The 26238-nt window shown below is 40.6% G+C and overlaps 1 protein-coding gene across 1 annotated transcript in view; it reads left to right on the top strand.

Annotated features, from left to right (window-relative positions):
- Nucleotides 1–24602, top strand: part of OAZ2 (ornithine decarboxylase antizyme 2) — a 42237-nt gene extending 17635 nt beyond the window's left edge. Inside the window, exons 4-6 of the mRNA XM_033920726.1 lie at nucleotides 1638–1813; nucleotides 12021–12106; nucleotides 21652–24602. Of these exons, the coding sequence (XP_033776617.1) occupies nucleotides 1638–1813; nucleotides 12021–12106; nucleotides 21652–21782 (393 nt within the window). The 3' untranslated portion in view covers nucleotides 21783–24602. The remainder of the gene's footprint in view (nucleotides 1–1637; nucleotides 1814–12020; nucleotides 12107–21651) is intronic.
- Nucleotides 24603–26238: the final 1636 nt, after the last annotated feature.

Genomic DNA, 26238 nt, shown 5'->3' with positions numbered 1-26238 from the left:
CCTGCCCGTAATGTAGTGCGGGGTGGGGTTAGGGGGTCGCCGTGGCCAGGAGGATTTGGGCTCCCTCCTGGCCCGATATTGTTGGGGAGTCGGCGGTCCTTCGGGGTGAGGGATGTATCGGACGTTGGGGGGGGGGGGCATCAGGCTTTCAGGATGGGGACAGACCTTCAAGGGGGGACACGGAAGTCAGGGGGGGTGAACGGAGAGTCGGGACAGCGCACGGAAAGTCAGGGCGGGCGAAAGGAGCGTCGGGCAGCATGCGCGGTATACCAAAGTTTTTGTACATATCATCGTGATTTCTGCGCGCTATACCCGTGTGCGCGTTTTATACGGGTGCGCGTTATTTGCGTGAAAATACAGTAGATTACTCTGCTCAGAGCTTGGGGGTTCTTGATGGACTGCCCTTGGGTGCCCAAGACTCGACAGTAATGCAGTCTGATTATTTGAGTTGCTTTTATAGTAGGAAGATATGATGACTCTACCCAAGGAGAATTTGGAACTAGAAATATTTTAACAGTTTTTATTCTAGATTGTAAAAGTGGCTATAGATCCTGCAGCTCATGTGCTTTTGAACAAAAATATGATAAACCCAAATTCCTTGAAATAGTTGCTTGTGAGCTACGGGAATTGGTTTAAATTTCTGTAGCCTGATCCTCAGGAATTTTTATCAGGAAGGACCAGATTATTTATCTAAGGCACATGTGTCAAACACAAGGCCCGTGGGCTGAATCCAGCCCGCCTGGCTGTTTTATGTGGCCTGCAGTGACTGTGCGCCTGACACTACACTTTAGTGAAACATTCTCTAGGAACCTCCTTGAGTCCCCCACCTACCATCGGGCAGCCAACGGTGCAACGAAGCCAGCCTCCCGCTGTCGGTCTGCCCCAGAAGTGTTCTTTCTGCAGCGTCCTGCCTACATGGGAAGAGGAAGTGCTGCAAAAAACACTTTTGGGGCAGGCCAACAGCAAGAGACTGGCTTCGTTGTGCCATCGGCTGCTCGAAGATTTTAAATTTCAGCGGCAGGGAGGTGGTAGGTGGGGGACTCAAGGAGGTTCCTGGTAGGAAGAGGAGTCAGGAACTGGGGACAGGTCAAACCATAGGATCCAGTTGAGAGGGGAGGGCTGGGGTTGGGAATGAGGGAAGGACATGCTGCTAAGGGGGAGGGGGGTTGGGAAAGCAAGAAGAACAGATGCTGCATGGGCTGGAAGGGGGTTGGGAAGGACAGAGGCTGCACGAGCTGGGGGTTAGGAAGGGAGGGAAAGAGAGATGCTGGTGGGTGGGGGAAGAGAAAAATAAAATTCTTGGACATAGGTGTGTGGAGTGGGAAGGAAAGAGGAGAAGAGGGAGAATTGTTGGACATGATATCGTGGAGAGGAGGGAGGGAGAAATGTTACACTTCATTCCTGTTGTGTATTAAAATGTACATGAGTGATGAAGATGTATACAACACACTTTCAAAAGATAGCTTAGCATTTAGGTGATAGCTGTGATAAGTGAGGTTACATGTGTTAAAAACTGGTAAAGGCAAAACCTTGTCACTCCTTTTGTTAAGATATTTTTAGTAATGATGGCAGAAAATGGCAGTGTTTATAACCATATTCTTTATTTTTCTTTTCTCTATTGTTTTAAAACTATTAAGGACGAGAAGCTAACTGTTACCCAGGATCTCCAAGTGCATGATGGGAAACCTCATCTTATCCACTTTCACTACAAAGTTACAGATGTGAAAGTGTCTTCGTGGGAGGCAGTGCTGTCCAATCAGAGCCTCTTTGTAGAAATTCCTGATGGTCTGTTAGCTGATGGAAGTAAAGAAGGGTAAGTTAGCAGTTATACCTTCAGGATTTGAGGATTAAAGGATAGCATATAATGAATGCTGGTGTAATTGTTTAATAAGCAGTACATATAGTTTTTACTGTCGTTTGGCCTACCTTTCTGGATTCTGACTTCACAGAAAAATATATTCACATATGACGGAAACACGATAACATGGAGTTGTATTACTGCTTACAAGTTTCAACTTTGAGCTAATTCAAGTGTTGAGGTTTCAACCCTGCATTGTATGAGAATGAAAATTGGGAGGAAGAAGGAAAACTCAAATTAATTTGGGCTGCATTGCCATGTTTTTCTCAGGTTTTTATTGATTTTTCTCTCCCGTTTCCTTCCTTAGCATCTGAAATTTTAAGACTTTATCAATCGAATAAAGAGAAGTAAATTAAATAAGCATAACTTTTTTTTTTTTTTTTTAATACAGAACCTTGTAAAAATATTCACACTTTTGTACTCTGACATTCTGTTTTCTAATGCATTTTTTTTTTAATAGAAGTGTTTCACTTACTGCCCAATATACTCAACATTTTTTTTTTAAAGACAATTATAGAAATGTCTAAAAAGTAATTAAGCATCAGAATGCAAAATCCTAATTGCATGTCTTTTCATTCCCTTTACTGTAGCAAACACAAATTAACTCTAATTTTTTTTAAAAAATGCCTTAAAGCACATAAGCTAAATGGAGCCCAGCTTTGTTCAGTTCAGTACTTGAGCTGGATAAAGAATGAAGCTGTTTCTATAATATATATTGGATTTGAAGTGCAGGTCTGAACATGCCAAATATGGAGCTGCCAAAAGAACTTCAACTGAGTTATTCAAAGATACAGATTGGGGGACAACAGTAAGAAAATATCAGTATGTGATATCCCTTGGGGTGCTGTCGGATCCACCCTTCTAAACTTGAAACAATTTGGCAACACAAAGATTCTACATTATCAAACCATCCCAGTTAAAGAAGATGCTAATGAAGCCTAAGATTATTTTAAAATAACTACAGAGGTTCCAGGCTGGGAATGGGGATAATGTCTATTCAACAGTTTTTCAAGACTGAGTGTGCCCTATTTGGGAGGATAACACAGTAAATGATGGCAGTGGAGATTGAGAGGGGACATAATCAAAACATTCAAGGTACTGAAGGGAATAGACTTAGTAGATAAGGGAAGGTTGCTCACCCTCTCAAGGTAGGGAGAACGAGAGGGCACTCTCTAAAGTTGAAAGGGGATAGATTCCGTATGAACGTAAGGAAGTTCTTCTTCACCCAGAGAGTGGTAGAAAACAGGAACGCTCTTCCAGAGCCTGTCATAGGGGAAAACACCCTCCAGGGATTCAAGACAAAGTTAAACAAGTTTCTGCTGAACCAGAGCGTACGCAGGTAGGGCTAGTCTCGGTTAGAGCACTGGTCTTTGACCAGAGGGCTGCCACGTGAGCGGACTGCTGGGCACGATGGACCACTGGTCTGACCCAGCAGCGGCAATTCTTATGTCTATCCAGTCTGCCTAACAAGGTGACCAGAGCCTCCCCCCAGCACTCTCTGTAAGCCCAAGTCACCCATATTTAAATACTTGTTGTGAAGTCACCACCATTATAACCACATCTCTAATTAGAAAACGAAGGCGACAAGAGGGCATCCACTGAAACTTAAGGGAGAGAGATTTCATGGTGACACCAGGAAGTACTTCTTCACCGAACAGGTGATTGATCGATGGAATGATCTTCCCCGCCAGGTGGTCGAGGCCAGTAGCGTGCTCGATTTCAAGAGTCGATGGGACAATCAGGTGGGAGTACTACAGAGTTATGCTCAAATGATAAGATACTCCAGGGAAGAAGGGTTCTTGAGTAGGCAGACTAGTTGGGAGGCAGGGTTCTTGAGTGGGCAGACTTGTTGGACCGTCGGCCCTTTTCTGCCGTCATATTCTGTGTTTCTATGAAGGATGTAAATTAAAGAACTAAGGCCAGTATTGGACAGACCTGCACGGTCTGTGTCCCATATTTGGTGATTCGGTGTAGAGTGGGCATCATGTGAACTCCACTAATATGGAACATGAGGATGTTACTGGCCAGACTTTACTGTAGATATCCTGCAAACAACGGGATGGTTGGATAGGCTGCAGTGAGCTTGGATGGCAACTTCAGCATTTGGAACCTAGGACAATACCAGGCTTTACAGTCTACAACCTAGAAATATCAAAGAAGAGACAAGTTAATCTAATCATGTATTTTTTAAAAAATGAGTATCGCTGATGGGCAGATTGGCTGGACCGGTCAGGTCTTTTTATCTGCTGTCACTATGTTATATATGCAGCCAGACATGATGGGGATGATACATGGTGTATTGCTGACAGTATTCAAGATGCCTTCTCCTCCCTCCTAAGCTGCACGGTTTCTCCCACTCAAAGTATGTGACAATAAAATGGTCAGAGCACTGGAGTTGTCGAACTTTCACCTGTCCCTTGCCAAGTGCAGGACACAGGCCATACAAGGTTGTCTGACATCAAGCTTCATTCCCCCATACTGGATTTGGTCACTTGAAAAGAAGAAAGCTACATAATGTGACACACAAAGGGGCATTTTCAAAAAAATGTCCAAATCAGAATTGGGATGATCTGTCATAAAGTCCCCCCCAAAAATTCCATCTCGAACCATTTTTGAACAGGAGAAAGTTTGGGTTTCCTGTTTGAAAATACATGAGAAGGATGTTCTTGCACTGATAACATCCAAAATGTGAATGCCAAAAAAAAAAAATCTATGTAGCATCATTTGTACAAAAATGGCCACACATGTCCTGCAGAGGGCAGCTTTTTGGTCAGTGCAGTGGACTTTAAAAATCAAAACCTAGGTATAAATCCACCTTAATTCCTTTATATGTTGTAAGCCCTCCAGGAACAGATAAACCTACTGTTCCTGACGGGTACACCACTACAGTAACCAACATGCTTGCAGGTGTCTTAGAAATACCTGCTGTACCTAGATTTATATATTCAAAAGGGCTCGCAAAATAAGTGTTAAAATGGGAGTTACACCTGGGTCCTGTTGTTCAAAGTCCCCTGCACTGGCCTAGGTGACTTCTTACACTTGCTTGCTGCTCTATTAGGAGTGGCTGTAATACCTTACACTGTCATAGATCCTGGTATCCATTGTCTCTTTCACTTCTTAGGGGCTAGAGGGGTCAGAAATACTGGGAGGTTAAGGATGGGTCATATCTTAATCCTCCCAGTAGTCAGCTGCTCAATCAGGGCACCTTTTATACCCTGGATGTGATTGAAACAGATCTAGATTTTTTTTTTTTTCTGCCTTGGGCATTTCTTCCAGTTCTATTATGGCTGAAAAGTGTCCTAATTTGGGGTCTGCCCTAGTCCCATTTACACACACTTACTATTTGGACAAATTGCAGTATAAAAAGTCTAAATTCTACCTTTCAAAAATCACAATTCAGCATATAAAAAGTTCTTTGGCCATCACTCTTCGGCCTCCCTGTAGAAGAATCCTCCAAAATCCTAGGTTTCATACTTGACTCAATACTTACCATGGAACCACAAGTCTCCAGTCTCCTCTACACCTTGAGACAACTAAGATTAATCAGACCATACTTTCACCAGCACCATTTCGCCCTAATTGTACAACTGATGATACTACCACAACTGGATTACTGCAACTCCATCTACATAGGACTCAACACCACTTTAATCCACAAAATGCAACTCATCCAAAACACAGCTGTCAGATTAATCTTCAACCTGAGAAAATACGACTCGATTACAGCCTTCACCAGGCAACTACACTGGCTACCCATCCCATCACGAATAACCTTCAAAACTTCATGCATCATTCACCGTATACTTTATGGAAACTCCGCGGCTTCTCTCATCCAACTCTTCTCCAAAGTATGGTCTACCTTCCGCAGAGCCCTCAGCAGAATACTTCTAAATATCCCCTCCACAAAAAATCTTCAATACAAATGTGTTTTCCACTCCATGCTCACCTTTCTTGGTGTAAATACGACTATTAAATTAATATATAACGCGAGGAAATATGACCACGTCTCACCACTGTTGATAGACGCCCACTGGCTGCCAATCGGTCACAGGATTACCTTTAAAATAATGTTGCTTATTTTTAAAACACTAGCATCTAATGAACCTCAATTCATATCTAGATCTCTAATTCCACACAGTACTCAACGTCCACTTCGTTCATCTGGTCAAAATCTGCTTTCAGTTCCCTCTCTAAAAATCATAGGAACAAGAAGATCTGATATGTTCACAGTGATGGGACCTCAATGGTGGAACGCTCTGCCTCAATATATTAGAATTGAAAATGACATTACAAAATTTAAAAAATTTTTAAAAACCTATTTATTTAATGATGCTTTTAATATCTAAAATTTTAACATCTTTTAGAGAAGCTTCTAATCGTGGTTATGGTTCAATCACCCCTTACCTTTTGTTTTTTCCTTATTTTCTACCAAATATTTAAGATTGTAACTTTTAATTTTTCCCTCCCAACTCTTGTCTGTAATTCATGTTATTATATTGTTAAAATGTTAGTTTCTCCTTATTATTCTTTACTTGGATTTTGTACATCGCCTAGCAATTTTAATAGGCGATTCATCAAATGAATTAATAAACTTGAAACTTGTAAAAACTTGGAATGACCTTACTGAAGCGATCAGAATGGAACCTAACCACACCATATTCTGGAAGAAAATGAAAACTCAGCTATTTGACACTTAATCGCCTGTACCCTCCCCTCCCCCCTCCTCTTCTCTTCTCTCCCCCCCCTCCATCCTTATCCCTCTCTATAAGTCGCCTTGAGCCTACCTAGGTATGAGCAATGCAGAAATAGAAGATTAGATTAGATTTTGAGTCATCAGGTACGTTAGATAGATTGTGAGCCCACCGGGACAGAGAGGGAAAATGCTTGAGTACCTGATTGTAAAAAACCACTTAGATAATCTTGATAGGCGGTATATAAAATCCTAATAAACTTGAATAATAATAAACTTGATCCATTTGCAAAAAAATATTTAGGGGACGACACCTGCTTGTGGAGGAAAGTGTTTTTGTGGTCTGGTGAGATTAGAATGGATCTGTGGTCTCAATGCACAACACATCCCTGTGTTAACATCCCTGCAGCTGAGTTTGTTGGTGGTAGCATTATGTTATTGGGATGTTTTAGTAGTAGGAACAGCTAGGTTAATGAAGATTGAGGGAAAGATGAATGGTGCAAAGTATTTTGAAATAAAAGCTGGGGAAGACTTTTTTTTTTCCACTGAACCCTCCTCTGCACCAATGCCTCCCCACCCACACTTGCTTTGTTCTTGATATGTCTCTAGTACACCCACTCAGTTCTACCTCTCATGTATACACAAATACACACACCACACCCCTGCTATGTCTCCAGCATACGAAAGGCCCTGTTATCTCATAATTAGGCATTTTGCCCTTTACATTTACTGTAGTATAACCACTGCCCTCACATATTTCTGCTACAGGTACCCTCCAGTTTAATAATTTCCTTGCTACTGATTAGGGACCCCTGATCTCTTCTACCATAGGCTTTTTTAACTTGGTGCTACAGGGCCCACTCTGTCCTAGCTATGCCATTGAAAACAATAACCCTTTACATAAACAGAAACAATAATGGAGTGGCTCAATGTGCCAGTCAAGCCAAAACTTGAATCCAATAGAAAATTTATGGCAGGACTTTGAAGACTGCAGTCCAGACAATCCTAAACCAACATGAAAGTGCTTGTGGCTGGAAAAAGAACCTTTCTTCAAAAATTGATTTTAATGTCGTGAATCAGAACCTTTTGGCTCCTTAATTACTTTGAGTATTTCTATATTTTATAATTATTTCAATTATCTACACTGTAACGTCATGTTCACCATGAATTAATGCATTTTGGATTATATTTTATAAAGAACAGAATGTGAAAAATGTGCAAAGGTATAAAGGCGCTTATAAGGCATTCTGTTTTTCATTGTGCATATGAGTACATACATAATTAAAGTATGTGATTATATTAAAAATGCTATTGGAGAATGCCCAGGAGGATTAATTACAAGTTTTCTACTCTGTTTCATCAACAACTGTTGATTCTTCTTAAAGCACAGCAGCTCTTGCTAATTTGAAGTTTACTTGAGTGAAGACTTTAACAAAAAAACCCCTGAGAAAACAGAATTGTGACAATATAAAAGTTAACTGTATATACACATTGGCTTCTGAATATTTTCACTTTTTGATATTTGACCACTAGTATACAATTCACCTGTAATTTAATGCATTTTTAATATCTTTGCGTTTTGTTTAGTTTATTAGATTCTTTATGTACTGCCTGTGTCATACAACCAAAGCAATTTATATATTATGTACAGATATTTTCTATGTCCCTAATGGGCTCACCTAAATCCTGTACCTGGAGTAATGGATGGTTAATTGACTTGCCCAGATTTGAACCTGGTCCCCCACCCCCCCCACCCCCAAACCTCAATTCTCAGCCCACTGCATTAGCCTGTTTAAAACGCTGTCTTATTTTGGGTCTTCCTTTTGATTTGTTTACCAAAGCAAATGATTTTGCCTTCATGGTCAAGCTTTAGGCTATGTGATGGATTTGGTCATCTTATCTAAGAATTGTGGTTTAAATTTCAGAGGCTATTTGGCTCTCCATTTTCCTACAGTTAAAAATGCAGTCTGCTTTATCCAAACTGTTCTCTGATTGTATACGATCTGTGACAAATTATATAAGGCTCCGTAAATCACTAAAGACACTTTTGTTAGTTATTAATAGTGAATTTGTAAATGTCCTAAAATTTGCCTAGTCATCTTTAATCTGAACTGCTCTGAGCTTGAGGCTGGTGCGATATATAAACGTCCAATATAATGAAACACAAATTTTAAGCCTCCTTAACAGGCAAAGTTTGATGTACTTTTATTTTCTTTTGGGAATGAGAAATCCTTAGCTACAAAACTTTTTTTAAAAGCACTAACTGTGTTAATCTGGCATAACAGAATTGACAGAGGCAGGTGGCATCTTTTTATAGGCATGAGCTTTTGAGTAGAGAATGACACAGGAACAAATTTTTCCTCATCCCCGCGGGAACTCATTTTCTTGTCCCACTGAGTTCTTTTCCTGTCCCTGCCCCATTCCTGCAAGCTCCGTCCTCATCTGCACAAGCCTCAAACACTTTTTTTTAGTATAAACTTTTTTATTCACCAACATGAAAGATATACACAGAACAGAGAGAACACAATCATTTTCTCAGTACAATGCCACAATACAGATTAACATGGTAACACCCAACTAGAAATCCCAGATATCAGCGAGAGTCCAGGCCTGTACTCTGATAGCCTGGAGCCCTCCAAATCCATACTAGACACAACCCCCCAACCGCTCCATCCCAACACCCCCCACCCCCAAAACCCCACCCTCAACCCACTGGCAAGACGGGGGCAACTGGCTTCCGCAAGTGATTGACCACCTGGCTCTTTATCACAGGGGGCAAAGTATCCAAATAAGAAGCCCAAACAGACAGAAAAAGCTTGCTCCGAGATCCAGAGAACCGAGCGGACATGGACTCCCAGTCCATTAAAAGATGCAATTTATTGCGCCAATACCAGATGGTGGGCGGGGAGTCCTGAAAGCCTCAAACACTTTAAAATCATAAGTGTACGAGGCTTGTGTGGTTAAGGCATAACTTACAGGAATAGTGACAGCAACATAATTTGTGGGGATGGGACGAGGAAATTGAGTTTTGGGGACGGGGACAAATTTGTCTCTGTGTCATTCTCTACTTCTGAGGACCAAGGTCCACTTTGTTGAATGCATCTGATAAAAGTAGACTGTGCATAGTCCTCCAAAGTTCATGCTTCAATAAATTGGCTAATCTACAAGGTGCCACTTGACTTGTCACGCTCCTTAGCATCCCATTGCAAAGAGGCAAAAAACTTGGGATTTTTTTTTTCTTTAGTTTAATATGAAGTTGATATACATGTGCTCTGCAGCTTTTCACAAGTGTCCTCTATTCTCCTACCAGTAGAGAATATAACAATTCAGGGCAGGAATTTCTTTGTTTGACCACTTCAAAGCCAATTGCAGAGAAAAAGGAGGAAATGGCAGGGATGTGAATTTTCCTTCTAGTGACTCAAGTGTAGCTAAAATCAGATTGTGTTCTGTAAACTCTGTGAACTATTTCTGTGATGCAAGAGGTAATGAAGACAACAGAATGAGAATGAGTTTCTGTTTGTCTGGAGCAGAGTGCTATTAGGATACAACGTTTACAGACTCTTCAAGAAGGATTCTCTGATAGAAACTCATGCAACAGCTGAGAATCCACTTTTTTGCTAGTGTGTGTGTGGCTTTTTTAAATTATTATGTATCATTTATCATATAATATGATAATAAAGGAAAAAGAAAAGTCCATGTCATTGGAAAGAGAAGAAACATAAATCAAGAAAATAGTATGCAGGAATTCCAGGAAAATGTATATATTCCTACATCAAGATAGCCCAAATAAGTTGACTTTTTACCTCCTCTTTACAGTTATTCCTGTGTAGCCTCTTTTTCTTAACAGTTGTACTAATTGTATTGCATCAAAATTAATATGCATTTAATATTGGGAAATATAATAAGACATTTACAAGGAAATCTCAGAAGGATCCACTGGTATGTGAACATTCGACTTAGGTCGAAACATAAATGTACCTGTTTGCACTTGGTCTTGCGTGTTGGATGTTTCTTCACAGTAAACTGCACGTAACTGACTTCTTTCTAGGAAATGATGCTGAAATCTACTGACTGGTTTCCAAAGTTTGAATTCTGTACTTATTTAAAATACATTTTATGGTTAGGCTTGTATTTGGTACAGTTTTGGCTAATCTGGTCTTTTAAATGTTGTAATTATAAGTCATTAATATGGCCAAATTGCTGCTTGCCAAAACCCAGGATCACTGCTGCTAAGTTTTTGCAAGACTTAGTAGTGGTGATCCTGGGTTTTGCAAGATTATCTTGAATAATAGATCATTTGATTAGTGAAGCTGGCCCCATTGTTTATTGGCATCTTGATTCCCAGGTCAGGTCTTTCACACCTGTGGATTGGTGGAGGGAAGGGGGGGTCATGGATGATGGATCATCCAAAAGGGCCAGATTTAGAGTCGGGTGTATATTGCAATAACTAGAGTAGATATCCTTGGGGGAGGGGTGTCAGTTAAAATACAGAAAAATCCCCAAATATCTGCAATGAACTTAAGAATTGCCATCCTGGGACAGACAGAAGGTCCATTGAGCCCAGTATCCTGTTCCCAACAGTGGCCAGAGACCCAAAGAGCAGCAATATTCCATACCTGAGATTGATACCTAAGCCAAACTCATCAGTGAAGTCACAATGGCTTGATTGTCCTATACTTGGCTCACACAAGAACATAAGAATTGTCATTACTGGGACAGACCAAAGGTCCATCAAACCCAAATCCTGTTTCCAACATTGGCCAACCCAGGTCCCAAGTACCTAGCTAGATACCAAGTAGCAAAACAGATTGTATGCTGCTTATAAGAACATAAGAATTGCCGCTGCTGGGTCAAACCAGTGGTCCATTGTGCCCAGCAGTCCGCTCACACGGCGGCCCTTAGGTCAAAGACCAGTGCCCTAACTGAGACTAGCCTTACCTGCGTACGTCCTAGGAATAAGCTGTGGATTTCTCCAGGCCTTCTCAATAATGACCTATGAACATCACATTTAGGAAATTATCCAAACCTTTTTTTTAAACCCCTGCTAAGCTAACTGATTTCATCATATGGTTGTAGCAGCAGGATCTGAGTACTGGTTCTAATTTAAAGCAATAATAAACTGGGTTAAAAGAATTAGCATTCTTAATTTTATTTATTTGGATTTAGCTCACACCTTTTTCAGTAGTAGCTCAGTGTGTTAGATTCAAGTGCAGTAGATAATAGCAGTATCAAACTGAGTGCAAACCTGAATGTATCAATTTCAGATCACAAAATTGAGTAGCGCTAGGTCTTAGCTGGATTTCTTTTTGTTAATGGATAATTACCTTTCCCTTCTGAATTATGCCACTCACTTCCAATATCTAATTCTTCTCCTATAAGGTTTCCATGATTTGTTTGAAATAGCTTATCACTTTATTGTTTTAAGACTTGTATCTGATCAAACCGATGTATTACTCTTCCTGTTTTTGGCAGATTATTGGCATTGTTAGAGTTTGCAGAAGAGAAGATGAAAGTGGGCTACGTCTTTATATGCTTTAGAAAAAGTCGTGAGGACAAAGGTGAGAATCCATTCAACCCGTTCTCTTCCTATTTAAACTTGCATATATCTAAAAGACCCAATTTTTTTCAATGACAGGACTGGTCTAAAAAGTGCTTTTTTATGTGTATTTTATAAAGGCCTTGTAAAATACAGGCACCCATAGCCAATTTCCCCAGCACTCAGATATAAAATCTATCCAAGTTATGTGAGATTCATCACCTTCAAACTAGGCAGACAGATTTTCAAGGGATTCTCCCAGGCACCCAGCTATCTGCATTCCTAAGGGTCAGATCATTAACTGCAGCCCTAACCTTTTCCTTACTTTGTCAAAGTATAACATTTGACAGTATAGAGAAGAATGTTCTCAAAAATGTATCCTTCACTTTCCTTGTAGGGCTGGCTTGAGGATTATATGGTGCCTTAAGTGAACCTTCAGCCATGGAGCCCTTTTGGGAGTAGCTGAGGCTGTTTCTGCCCCCTTTCCCCCAATCCAGCTCCTCCCCTTCCTCACTGTCATGTCCAACATCTCCAACTCCGTGCTGAGCATGTTGCTGCTACCCAATATTCATTTCCAAGACTACACCAAAATAAAAGCATAGTGTATAGGTTCTTTAAGAACAGGTCTGTACTGAAGCACAGCTGCATCTCACCCCTTCCAATTCAAAGTTTCTGTTGGGGGAAAGGGGTGAGATGCAGCTGTGCTTCAGTACAGACCTGTTCTTAAAGAACCTATACACTATGCTTTTATTTTGGTGCAGTCTGTATAAAGGCTCCTTGCTGTGCTAAGAAGTGCTGCACCGCTGGAGTTGTGCCATGCCATCACATCTGCCTAGGGTAGCAGGATTTAGGAGAGTGTATGACTAGTCATCCTAGAAATAGGGCTGGCTCTGTTAAGAACACAAAAATTGCCCTACTGGGACAGACTGAAGGTCCATCAAACCCAGCATCCTGTTTCCAACAGTGGCCAACCCAGGTCCCAAGTACCTGGCAGAAACCCAGAGAATAGCAACATTCCAGAGCTGAGATTGTGATGTCATAATGCCTCATGCCACCTAATGCCTAAGAGCCAAACTCATCAGTGATGTCACAATGGCTTGATTGTCCTATACTTGGCTCACATATGAACGTAAGAATTGCCATACTGGAACAGACAGAACGTCCATCAAGCCCAGTATCCTGTTTTCAACAGTGGTCAACCTAGGTCCCAAGTACCTAGCTGGATCTCAAGTAGCAAAACAGATTCTATGCTGCTTATCCTAAGAATAAGCAGTGGATTTCCCTAAGCCGTCTCAATAATGGCCTATGAACTTCTCTTTTATGAAATTATGCAAACCATCCCTGCAAAGCTAACTGTTTTCACCACAGTCTCCAGATACAAATTCCATTGTTTAATTATACGTTGTGTGAAGCAGTATTTCATCGCATGCTCCCTAGTCCCTAATGTTTTTGGAAAGAGTAAACAAGCGAGTCATACTACCCTCTCCACTCCACTCATTATTTTATAGACCTCTATCATAGCACCCCTAAGCCATCTCTTCTCCAAGCTGAAGAGCCCTAGCTGCTTTAGCCTTTCTCATAGGGAAGTCATCCCAGCCCATTTATCATTTTTGTGTCCCTTTTGAGATACGGTGACCAGAATTGCACACAGTATTCGAGGTGCGGCCATACCATAGAGCGATACAAGAGGATTATAACATTTTCATCTTTGTTTTCCATTTCTTTCCTGGTTAGAAACTGGATTTCAGTGCTTCTTTACCTGTGTCATATTCTGCTTTCTGTTCCAAACTTCCATAATAACCTTGGCTTCAATTTTTGTACTTAAGCCTGTGCAGCACAAATGTGAATAGACTGAAGCCTTTCAATTTTTTTATTTCTAGTTTTGTTCAACTTTTTTTTTTCATCTGTGGAGTTAGACCTTTTGTGCATGGCTGCATATTTATCATTTATTGAAAGCTTCTATACTGCTATTAATGACAGGGGAGTTAATTCAGAGCAGTTTCCCGTAATGCTATAAAAATTAGTTTTGGCTCTGTTATGTTTACAGTCTTGTATCCCACCAAATCCTCCTGAGTGGAGTTTGAGGTGGCTTATAACAGTAATCAAAATGCAGTCTTGAGTCCATTTATGTTGGTGATCTGTGTAGTAACAATAAACAGTGTGGTAGTACCAATAGTCTGTCGGTGGTGAATAACATTGACACATCACATCATAGAAACATAGAAACATGTTGGCAGATAAAGGCTAAATGGCCCATCTAGTCTGCCCATCCCCAGTAACCATTATCTCTTTCTCTCTCTGAGAGATCCCACGTGCCTATCCCAGGCCCTTTTGAATTCAGATACAGTCTCCGTCTCCATCACCTCTTCCGTGAGACTGTTCCATGCATCTACCACCCTTTCTGTAAAAAAGTATTTCCTTAGATTACTCCTGAGCGTATTGCCTCTCAGCTTCATCTTATGCCCTCTCATTACAGAGTTTCCTTTCAAATGAAAGAGACTCGACTCTTGCGCATTTACATTATGTAGGTATTTAAATGTCTCTATCATATCTCCCCTCTCCCACCTTTCCTCCAAAGTGTACAGATTGAGATCTTTAAGTCTGTCCCCATGTTTAAGGATACTGGTTTGCCAATCGGGCTGCAAAAGATGAACCTACCTGTTACTTTCAGTGCTATAGAGAAGAAAGGAGGCGCCCAGGGCAGTGGCGTGCCCCCAAACTCTTTCCTGCCAGCACATACCCCCATCCGTGTACCTTTTGAAATCTTGGCCGGCAGCAACCAGCACCTCCTCCCTGCTGCTTGTGCCATCCTCAGATCTTTCTCTTACGTCACTTCTGGTTCCTTCTCAACTGTTACGTTATGGCATATGATTTTTTAACTAGGCTGTTGATGTGATGCTCAAATGTCAATGAGTTGTCTATTGTGATTCCCTGGACCCCGGCAGATCTCTATATTGAGGTTGACTCCGTTTCTCAGTATGGAGCCCGACATATCAAGTCAAGCAAGTTGTTCCAGGCATACGGCACAACAAGACAGAAGAGATGGAGTTAGCAATTGGCAGTAGAGGAGGATATAGACAAGAGAGACTTGCCTTATGAGTGGAGTTGCCGGGGTGGAGTATAGGGAGAGATATTGAGGGAGCTGCAGAGTGAATACACTTGTAGGTCAGTATGAGGAGTTTGAACTGTATGCGGAAGCAGACTGGGAGCCAATGAAGTGACTTGAGGAGTGAGATAACATGAGCATAATGATTCTGGTGGAATACAAGGCTAGCAGCAGAATTCTGAACAGATTGAAGGGGAGAGAGATGACTTAGCAGAAGACATGCGAGAAATAAGTTGCAGTAATCTAGGCAAGAAGTGATGAGAGTGTGAATGAGGGTCTTGAGACAGCGTCCTCAGAAAGGAAAGTCTGGATTTTAGTGATGTTATATAGAAAAAAGTGACACGTTTTGACAGTCTGATTGGATATATGATGAGAAGGAAAGAGATGAGTCAAAGACCGAGACTTCCCTGCCAGAATTTAAAATTGGGTCCAATGGACATTCCCACCAAAATTCAAATTTTCCACCGGAATTCATATCTTAAATCAACAAACTTTCCTACCACATTTCAAATTTGTGACCAATGAACTTTCCTGCCAAAATTCAAATTCATGACCAACAGACCTCCCTGTTCTCAATCAGGTCAGTGAACCCACTATATATAAAGACAACTTACAACATACCTTGAAAAAAGCTAATGGCTAAAACGTCAGTTCTATCTATCCAGATGTGGCGAGACCCAGAAAACGGCAACAATGATGATGCCAGTTGCTTTAAACTAGAAGTGATGGGGCAGGGTGAACAAAGCCCCCAGGTGAGTATAAGCCCTTAGGTAAGTAAATCATTGAATACCTCTACACAGATAGGAAAAGGGGGCAATGTCTGGAAAGCAGTATATGCTAATGCTTGAAGTATGGGAAACAAGATTCTGGATCTAGAAGCTGTGATGGAAGATGAGTTGGATATAGTGGTGATCACAGAGACGTGGTTCATGGAGAACCATGACTGGGATGTAATTATAACCGGGCTATAATCTGTTCAGGAAAGACAGGGTAGGAAGAAAAGGAGGGGGGAGGAGTAGCATTATATGTTAAAGATCATATTAAAGCCACACAATTGCAGGATCTGCAGGGCAAGGAAGAGGCACTGTGGATCAATTTGGAAAGAGGGCACGGTAAATATATTTACATTGGTGTGATATACAGGCCTTCTTCACAGACAGAAGATGTGGACAGAGATCGCTCCTCCTAAACTTACTTGCTCCACTTCATCACTGACGCTGAAACCGTGGATTGAAGACAAAGTTTTATTTTATTTTTCTTTCCAGCTTATGATTTATCTTTAATCTTATCTATTGTTTTGCCTTTTGTCTTTGTTTTGTTCTATTTCTATCATTTAAATTTCTCCAGAATTCTACTGTTCAACGGCTCCCCCTTCTGCTTCTATTCCTTTCTCTCCTCTCTTCTACCTTCCAAAATATTTAGATCAATGCTGTCTTGTTAAAATGTTTATTTTATTTTTATTTTTCCTCTAACTCTATTTTTCACTTCTCTATTACCCTCCAGGTACTTTAGTTAGATTGTGAGCCTTCGGGACAGTAAGGGAATTTTTCAAGTACCTTTCTTATTTCTAATCTTAATGTATATTTTCTGTAAACCGCTTAGAACCTAACGGATGTAGCGGTATATAAGAAATAAATTACATTACATTTAATAGTAGACATTCAGAATATATCTAAAAAAAGGGAAAGTTTTACTAATAGGTGATTTTAACATGCTAGATGATGCTTGGGGTATCTCTACTGCGGGGTCTTCTAGAAGTAGGGAGATCCTGGATTCTCTACAAGGAGAACTGTTCAAGCAATTGACAATGGAACCCACGCAGGATGTGGTCATACTGGACTAATCTAACCTAAATCTTGGATTTATATACAGCACATGTGTCAAACACAAGGCCCGCTGGCCAAATCCGACCCACCTAGCCGTTTTATGTGGCCCATGGAAGTGCTCCCAAACTTCCCCTACTCACAGCCCAGCATGTCTTACCTCCAATGCCAATCCGATGTCACCGTCGCACTGAAAAACCTGCCGGCCTTGGCAGCGGTTCAGCAACGTTGTCCGCAGCTCCCCTTCCTGTTTTCCATCTACTGTGGTCCAACCGGGCTGAAACAGGAAGTTGCGTGTCATTGGAGACAGACCATGGCAGGTGGAAAGCAGGAAGGGGAGCCGCGGACAATGTTGCTGAATCGTTGCCAAGGCCGTAAGATTTTTTAGCATGACGGCGATATCATATCTAAATTACTGTACTTGTTTCTTGGCCTGGCTCCCCACAACTTCAATAAAGAGATTTCAGTACCTTCAGAAGTCTGTTAAATGATTACTTTATCAGCTGCCCTGTTCCTCAGCCATTCCCTCCTCTCCCTCTCCCCCCCCTATACTGGCTATCTGCCCAGTGTATTCATTTCCAATATACTTGCCCTTGTGTTCTATTTTTCTCACTGTTCCTTATGCTCCTAAGCTCAAATATTCTATTACATCGAGCAAGCCTCTTCATACTTTTTCTTCTAGAATTCTGTGCTTGCAATAAACTCCCTACCAAGGCTTCAGGCCAAGGGTGGATGAACTATGGTTGCAGACCAAAACTGACCCACAGATCAAGATGTACAAAAATTTACCTCTTATTTATTTTTATGGAGTACACAAGCAAGAAAAATATGCATGCAACAAAAAGGAAACAGCAATCTAAATGCTCAAGAAACAAAGAACAAGACTCCCACTTTTTAACAGATGTTTTAGCAAAATTAACTCACCTCTTTTAACAATCCTACCATCTGGCCTGCCAATGCTTACGTCATTGTCTGTCAAAATGCAGCAACCCTTTCTGCTCTGTGACTCCCCTGCCAATGTCATCAGTAAATGCAATGTCTGGGACTATTTAAGGCAGCCACAGAGCTAACAGTTATTGTTTTCCCTGCATTTTAACATCAAAACTTTCCACCAAAGCCCCAGAGCACCTGACACCACAGCTAGACCCAGATCTCCAGAGGCTCACTGCCAAGTATTCATTAGTTTGTTTTCTGCCCAGCTATGGATGCAGCCTCTACAGGTAAGTACAATGCACCTGCAGTGATGCAGATATAAATGGGTGTAGTTATTAGTGCACTAGCCTTTACTACTTCAAGGTTTATTAAAAATTTGTTATACCGCTTAATCTGAAATTCAAAGCAGTGTACAATAAAATTAATTGTCAGCATACAATGACATAAAACAATAAAGTTCATTATCAGCATATAATGACATAAAAACAATTGATTAAAAGCAGAACATATCATTACGGGGGATATGTCAGTAAAAACAAACGTACATACGCCAGCCAAACAAAAGTAACATGAGGAAGAAGGGGAGAACTACAATCGGTGAACAATAAGGAAAAGGTAGACCTGAAAAATAACAAAGAAATTGTTGCCCAGGACAGACATCTGATTTGATTTACTACAGAGCAACAAGAGCTTTCAAGCATATTCAAATAAGCAATGTGTAGTTGTCTGGTATTACTGCATTCATGAGTTATAGCCTGAAAAAGAAGTGGATAGGTTTTGTGAAGCTACAGACGTTACTGTACTTGATAGCAGAAGCTGACCGAAGTTCAATTTCAGCCCCAAAACCAATCTGAAATCTAACCTGTGCATTTTAGTGGAAACATAAAACTGTAACCCTGTTCCCTCGCTAGACAGAAAACATGTTCCCTCACCAATGCTGCCCCCCCCCCCCCCAGACCTACCTTGTAAAGGTCCTGGTGCTTGAGTGGTGTCTTTAGGGCAGGAGCACCCCGAGTTGCTGCTACATCGTAAAAATGGGGAGAGGCCAAGACATCTGTGGGAGGTCTCTGTTGCCATTATGGAATAGGGAATGGCCTGAGCAGCAAGGAAGTTGTGGTTGCCATTTTCACAGCACAGCCAACGGGGACAGGAGCAATACAGGAAGCTCCTGTACTGAAGCCACCATTAGACCACCTTGGCCTTTACAAGCTAGACCTGGGAAGGGTCTGTGGAAAACATTCTCATCCTTCCTGTCTCGTTGGCTTGCAACCTCAGTGGTGCTCAATAGGGAGGATGGACGAGAATACCACTTGCACACTTCACCTTCTCTCCCAGAGCCACAAAGTCACTTTTGATATGTTCGCAGGGGTACCTGGCAGTATCATTAGTGCCAGCGTGGATGAGCCACATTGGATAATTGTCATCAGGCTTGATGAGTCTTAGCAATCTCTCCATAACATCTTGATTTTGGCACCAGGCAGATAGCATATCTGCCGGGACATCATGTCTGGTCTGCAGATGGACACTTCTGTACCCCTCAGAAGGGAATCGTCAACCATCACTACCTTATGCCTCCTAGTGGTCACAGATCAAGCAATTTTGGGGGTTTTCAAGCTTTTGTCCTTCCTCTCCCTGGGATGCTTTCATCTCTTCCAGGGCAGCATACCGGTTCTTCAGTTCAAGGGTGGGTGGAATCACAGTACCAGTCTTGCAGGGTTCCATAATCTGAGTCCAGCTATCTTCCTCTTCCCCACTGCCAGAAATCTTTGATGCCTCATAAACCATTTCATCAATGTACCTCTCATTCTCACGGATGCTTCTCAGTCTTGCCACCTCCTCTCTCAGTTCCTTTACTTCCCTCATAAGGGATTCAAGCTGAAGACAGCTTGCACATGGAATCACTCCCTCTGCCTGGGTAACGTTTTCTGTCTGCACAGAGATAGAAGCTGTAACCTAAGCAGCAGCTTTGGTGACATGATGCTTCCCAGCCATACTGTGGCTGCAGAAGTACTTGCACCTGGATGAAAAAAGAAAGAACAGATAAATCCTACCAAAGCAATGCTCTGTTCCTGGTTGTAACTATGCATTACAGATGCTACTTCATGAGACAAGGAATAAGTTTATGCAAAGCATTTGGAGAGCCCTGAAACCCCATGTGACAAGGGTGTGCATCCCAACAATTTTCATTTCACATTTTCCCTGTCATTTATGGGCTTTTTCTTTCCTATTTTTTTTTCTTTACTGGAGCAATATCAGGAAAAGTGCATTCTCTTTTGGAAAGTGCACCCTCAGCATATTTCAGGGGGGAAATCGCACCAAACGACATGGAAAATGTTACAATTTCCCCTGTGGTTTCAAAGAAATGTATATCCCTGCCATGTGACTCCTGATCATCATCTCGGTAACAAAGTTTTTGATATTACTCTACAAAAACATTTGCAAGGATTATGATTTGTAGTTTTTGCTTTGGAATTAACAGATTCTGCTGAGCAAAATGCCTTTTTTCATTGTGGATAGAAGTGGCTGTAGCTATGATGATTGTACATGTAGACCAGGGGGTTTCCAACCTTTTGGCTTCCCTGGGCCGCATTATCTGAAAAAAATGTTTCTGGGGCCGCGCAAACGCTGTAGCAAGACAGAAGAGGGTGCCGGCAAGACGGTAAACACCCAGGGGCAGCAGAGGAAAACACTGCATCGCCCTCGACCGGGGCCGCACAAAATACTTCACTGGGCCGCAGGTTGGACACCCTTGATGTAGACTTTTATATTATTGAAGAAAAAGGTATTAATAAGATCTTAGCAAATCACTAAAATATAAAATTCCTTTTAATATTGAAATGGAACCATTTCAGAAGAGCTTTTGTTTTGCTTTACACTTATTACACTAATATGCAGACAAACGCCAGTGGTATATTGGTGGTGTGTGTGTGTGTGTATAATTAATAAATATATATATAATATGAAAAGCTAATTACTGAAACATGTTTTAATCTCAAGGTATGCAACTATATAAGCTATAAAAAAAATCCAAAACTTTGGTTTCTTACAGAGCTATCAGTGTGTCTTTTTTGTAATTTGACATTTATTTCTGCAAAACTGCACCAGAAAGCCTCTACTCATTTCACCTCCATTTAATTACCATACCACTCTTATAAATCTTAAATTAATTATTTTTACTTTAGATATTGAGAAAATAAAATACTAGGAAGCGTACTTGTGTAGATCTTTAAAATTGTATTTTGGACTGAAAGAAATATATATTTTTTAAAAAAGCACAAACTTAAAAGGTGTGTTTCCAGTTTAACTCATTCTCATACTTTTGGCCATATTTATCAAGTAAATTATCCCTCTCCTGTTTCTTTAAAATTAAATAGTAAGAGTGCAGCAACTTTCTGAAACTTTTTCCCCAGAAAATACTGCATTTCTCAAATTTCAGGATTTTGCACAGCAACTGGTGTTATCCAGTGCAACATAATTGTCCAGATAGTAACCTTTTTACCAAAGTTTTGTCTGTGTTGTCAAGACTGAGGGCTCCTTTTACTAAGCCGCGTTAGGGCTTTAACACGCGGAATAGAACGCACTAAATTGCCCCCCCGCGCTAGACCTTAACGCCAGCATTGAGCTAAAATGCATGCGCTAAAAACGCTAACGCGGCTTAGTAAAAGGAGCCCTGAAACTTACCTCATCTTCCATTATCCTTTGTAGGACCACTGCTGAAGACATTCAGTTTCCTGGGCTTTGAGATTGTGCGGCCGGGTCACCCCAGCGTTCCATCTCGACCAGATGTCATGTTCATGGTCTACACTCTAGATCAAAACTCCTCCGATGAAGAATAGTAACCACAGTAAAACGCTACACGTGTGGGGTTGTTTGTTTTTTTAATCTGAAGATAACTTGCTGTGGGTGGAGAATGATGTATGTGTGCGTGAGGGAGGGAAAAAGTAGAACTGAAGAATTTTCTAGCAGCTTATTCGGCGTAAGGGAAAACGCACAAACCTCTGAACTGAAATTTGCATTTCTTCATCATTAGAGTGGGCTGTGTGTTACTTTTGAGTTGATTGTCATTGGAAATGTTTTTAGATCAAGATAATCTACTTATCTATATCAAAATACACACAAACATGTATTCATGTAGTCAGTGAAGCTGTTTATGATCTGAAGTCGTCGGATGCATTTTAAAGACAGCTGTGTGATAGCCATTTAGCATAGATGTACCTAATAAGGAAATAGGGCATGAGTGAAATTTTCAACTTCTACACTTCTTAGTTTGGAATTTTGTGTGTATGACTTTTGTTTTGGATCTTAGTTGTAGCACCTTTTTTATATCATCTGTGATGGACTGTTTTTCTGTTTTGTTCTGTTAATGCTTACTTAAACTCAAATATATGACTTATTTTGGATGTGAATTCATTTGAAGGGGGCATGCGTTTTTAAAGTTTGAATAATTCATGGTCTTCAACTGTAAAATAATATCAATCCCTGCACTAAGTTACTCAACACCAGTGTATGTTGAAAGAATTGACTGTGTTTTGTGCGTTTCTATTTATTAGTGGTATCTAAACTATAGAGAGAGGCAAGACCTTGCACTGATTGGGCAAACTTTGTAAAATGCCATTGGTGAAGCTTCTGAGAAAATGGTTTGACTCCAAGAGCAACAGCTAATCCCTTCAAGGCAAGCTAACTTCACCCTTAGTCAGATCCCTGCAGTCGTTTAGGGCAGCAGCTGCAGACAAAGGCACACAATGAATTTTGATAGTCATGGTAACGCACCATCAGCAAGTTCTTTGACCTACGGGAAGGATGTCTGGTTTCCACATCGGGAAATGGTGTTAGGCTTGCGCCTTTCTGAGACTCGAAAGGTTTTATTCGTCAGGGGTTTTTTCTAGGCCGATAAATCTACTAGAAGTGTATGCAGATGAAAACCAGTATATCTTCCCCCTTCCCCCCTCCTTATCTTTGAGAGCAGATTATTTGGATTCAGTCCTAAGCCCAGCTTCTGTTTGTTAGGATGACTAGGCTAATGTAAAACTGATTGTTCACATTCCCTGGATTGGAGGCAGTCCTAGCTATGACAGGATAATCATGTACATTCCAGCTTCTGGAGCAAATCCTAGTCTGTTGGGCTTCTGGCTGATGTCAATATGAAGACTGGGTTACATCAGGAAGGGAGAAATTAAAAAAAAGGAAAGTCCTAGATGACTGTAACTATAGACTCTTTCTACAGTAGGCCCCTTTCCTACTGAGCTTGAAGCCCAGAGGCAGAAACTTTCATCTCAAAGGTAGGTAGCTAGATTTTTCATAGAAGAAACACAAAGTATTATGCAGGTGTGGTATGCTCACATCTAACAGAGGGAAGGCAGCCGCTTATCTACTGTTGTCTACACTTACTGTAAGAGTAGTGGGTTAGTGTTCAGGATAGCCTGTGAACCCTGTGAACCAAGAAGGCAGGGTTAAAACCCTGCTTTACAGCCTTGGGCAAGTTGTTTTACTCTATGGTGACTGAGGAACAGAACTTACATTGTAAGCCCTGTGGGGCAGGGAAATACTACTGTACCAGAACATGTAACTTGCTTTGAGCTCTAGATTTTAATTAGCTCACTTTTCCAAATCAAAGTCCAAATTTACACAATTGCATTGATGTATTGTTTAACAGCACCTCTACGGCCTTTACCACCAGTGTTTTTGTGGTGCCCTAAACCTACTGTTTGTGATATGGAAGGTGGGGACTGCTGAGAGGCAAAAATGAAGGACCAAAAACAAAACAAAAAAAACCCTTTTAAAAAGGGGGATGGGGAGTTGAAATATTATTAAACGTAACTGCTTTAAGATGGGACACTTGCATATGTTCCTTCTGTGACTTTCAGGTTGTCGGTACTTGTATAATGGCATTTTTATTGATGCTTCAACAAGATAATTGGTTCAAGAGAATGTAAAGGGGGGGCAAGGCTGTTGGTTTTTAAGCTGATGCCATATCCTAATACAATATTAAGCAACATTTGAAGTTCATTAGCATACACTTCAGTTGGGGAATCAATGTGATTATTGATATGTAAACATAGGCATCGGTCATTGTGCAAATGACCCATCAATCCTGTAATATACCTCTTCTGCAGTGGCTTCAATTTTCAGTTCTCTAAGCATATATATGTAGGTATATTTTTAGATTCACATGAGGAGTGTCAATAAATAGGGTGACTTTTTAGGTATAGCATATCAACAGTTAATATTCAGCATATTGAATCTCCTCCTGGCTGAGTGTATATACATAGCCATCTTTAAAAACCTTTCTTTTTAAAGGAAAAGTGTTGAACAACTGTGCTCTGAAAAACAAAACATTGAAGAGAATTCTGTATGGTGCCTGTGTTCTCTTTGATGGCAGATAATAAATAAAGTGCTACTGAACTCCAGAAATGATTTTTATTACGGTTCTGTGCCCACCTCTCATTTTTGTACTTTTAAAGGTGTATGTAATAAGGGAGGGTACAGAGTGAATATACTGTTGCAGGGATGGAGACCCTCCCATCCTCAAGGGTCTCATGTTAGTTGAGTGTTGTGCTTTCTTTAGCTATATGTTGAACTCTCATACACTTTCATTTTAGCTAATATAGATACCTGCCTGTCTCTACTGTTTCAATATAAATTTTTATTTGTTGTAATTTTGTCATGTTTTCTTTTTGTCTCCAGCTACTCTATCACCAGTATAGTATTCTTATATTCTGCATGTACCTATAATAATTTCTGTGCAGATCACAAAACAAGAACACTGGGTATTCCAATGATACACACAGTACAGTAAACATTAACAATTTTAGCAAAAAAATGTAGTAAATTATCCAATATGCAGAGCTGAGCTGGCAAAAGTGTCTCCACGTTCTAGCTGTCTGAAAGGCAAAAGAAGAATTAAAAGGCCTCCAAGAGTATAATCTTCGAAAAACGGGAAAAATAGAAAGGGTAGATAGGTAATCAAACTACTGTATGTTGTGTGTGGAGTTTTTTCAAAACATGTTTTGAATAATCCAAATATAGGAGGAGTGTGTGGCGCATTGGTTGGAGCTACAGCTCAGCACTCTGGGGTTGTGGGTTCAAACCCTGCGCTGCTCCTTGTGACCCTGGGCAAGTCACTCAGTCCTCCATAGCCCCAGGTACGTTAGATAGATTGTAAGCCCCCCGGGACAGATAGGGAAAATGCTTGAGTACCTGATTGTAAAACCGCTTAGATAACCTTGATAGGCGGTATATGAAAAACCTAAGAAACTTGAAACTTGATGGAATGTTGCAATAATCCAGCTGGGATCCAATGAGATAAGAGTGCCAGTCCCAAAATCCTAAAGTGCAAGGTATTAAAATAATTCCTCACCAGGAAATTGACTTGAAGTTCTAAGGACAAAGTATGGTCTAGCCAACACCCAGTATCTGATTTATACAACTCAACATGATATCTTGGTTTTTTTTAGCATGCATCTGTTTAACTAAGAAAGTATTATTCCTACTTGCTATCATAATTTTTGTCTTATCCTCATTTAATTTGCCTTTATGATGAGTGGACAGTTAGGCAATCGTATTCATACAGTTCTGAGCAAGTCTGGTAACCATATTAATTACAGGATTAATAGAATCTAAGTAACTTACTACTGTTTTATCTGCATAACTTCTATATAAAACACATCCCAATGAGATAATATACAGATTAAATAATACAGGAGAAAGCAGAGAACCTCGAGGAACCCCACTCTGTACTAACCAGCTCCTAGAAAGAACATCTGACATTTTCACCTTATAGGACCAGCTAAAAATCCACAAAACCAATTCAAAACTTGACCTACAATTCCTAAATTGGCCAAGATAGCAAGAAGAATATCAAGATCCACAAGGTCAAATGTGGTAGAAATTCCAAACTGCAACATTAGATATAATCTCCTTGCATTCAGACCTACCCTGAGCTTATCTATCAAGGATTCCACAACAGTCTCTGTACTAGGGTTAGATTAGAAACCAGACTGTGAAGCATGCAGAATATAAATCTGAGTCAAAAAAGATTTCAGTTAAGAAGCCATTAGCCCTCTATTTTATCTTAATGAAGCATGGGATTGAAGCAGTTGACAATTTGTAAGTAAAGACAAAGAATCTTTAGGATCCTTTACTATAGGAGTACCTCCTTCTGCAGGAAAAACACCTGCAGCTAGAAAATAGTATATCCTTTGCAACAAGCCAATCTTAAAATCATGAGACACATCCAGAATGCAGGAGGAATTAACATATTTGGAAAAACACAAATTCAACTCTGCTTATTGA

The sequence above is a fragment of the Geotrypetes seraphini genome, chromosome 14 (genome assembly GCF_902459505.1).
Source record: "Geotrypetes seraphini chromosome 14, aGeoSer1.1, whole genome shotgun sequence".
Classification (NCBI taxonomy): domain Eukaryota; kingdom Metazoa; phylum Chordata; class Amphibia; order Gymnophiona; family Dermophiidae; genus Geotrypetes; species Geotrypetes seraphini.
This window is presented reverse-complemented; position numbering and strand designations above follow the sequence as displayed.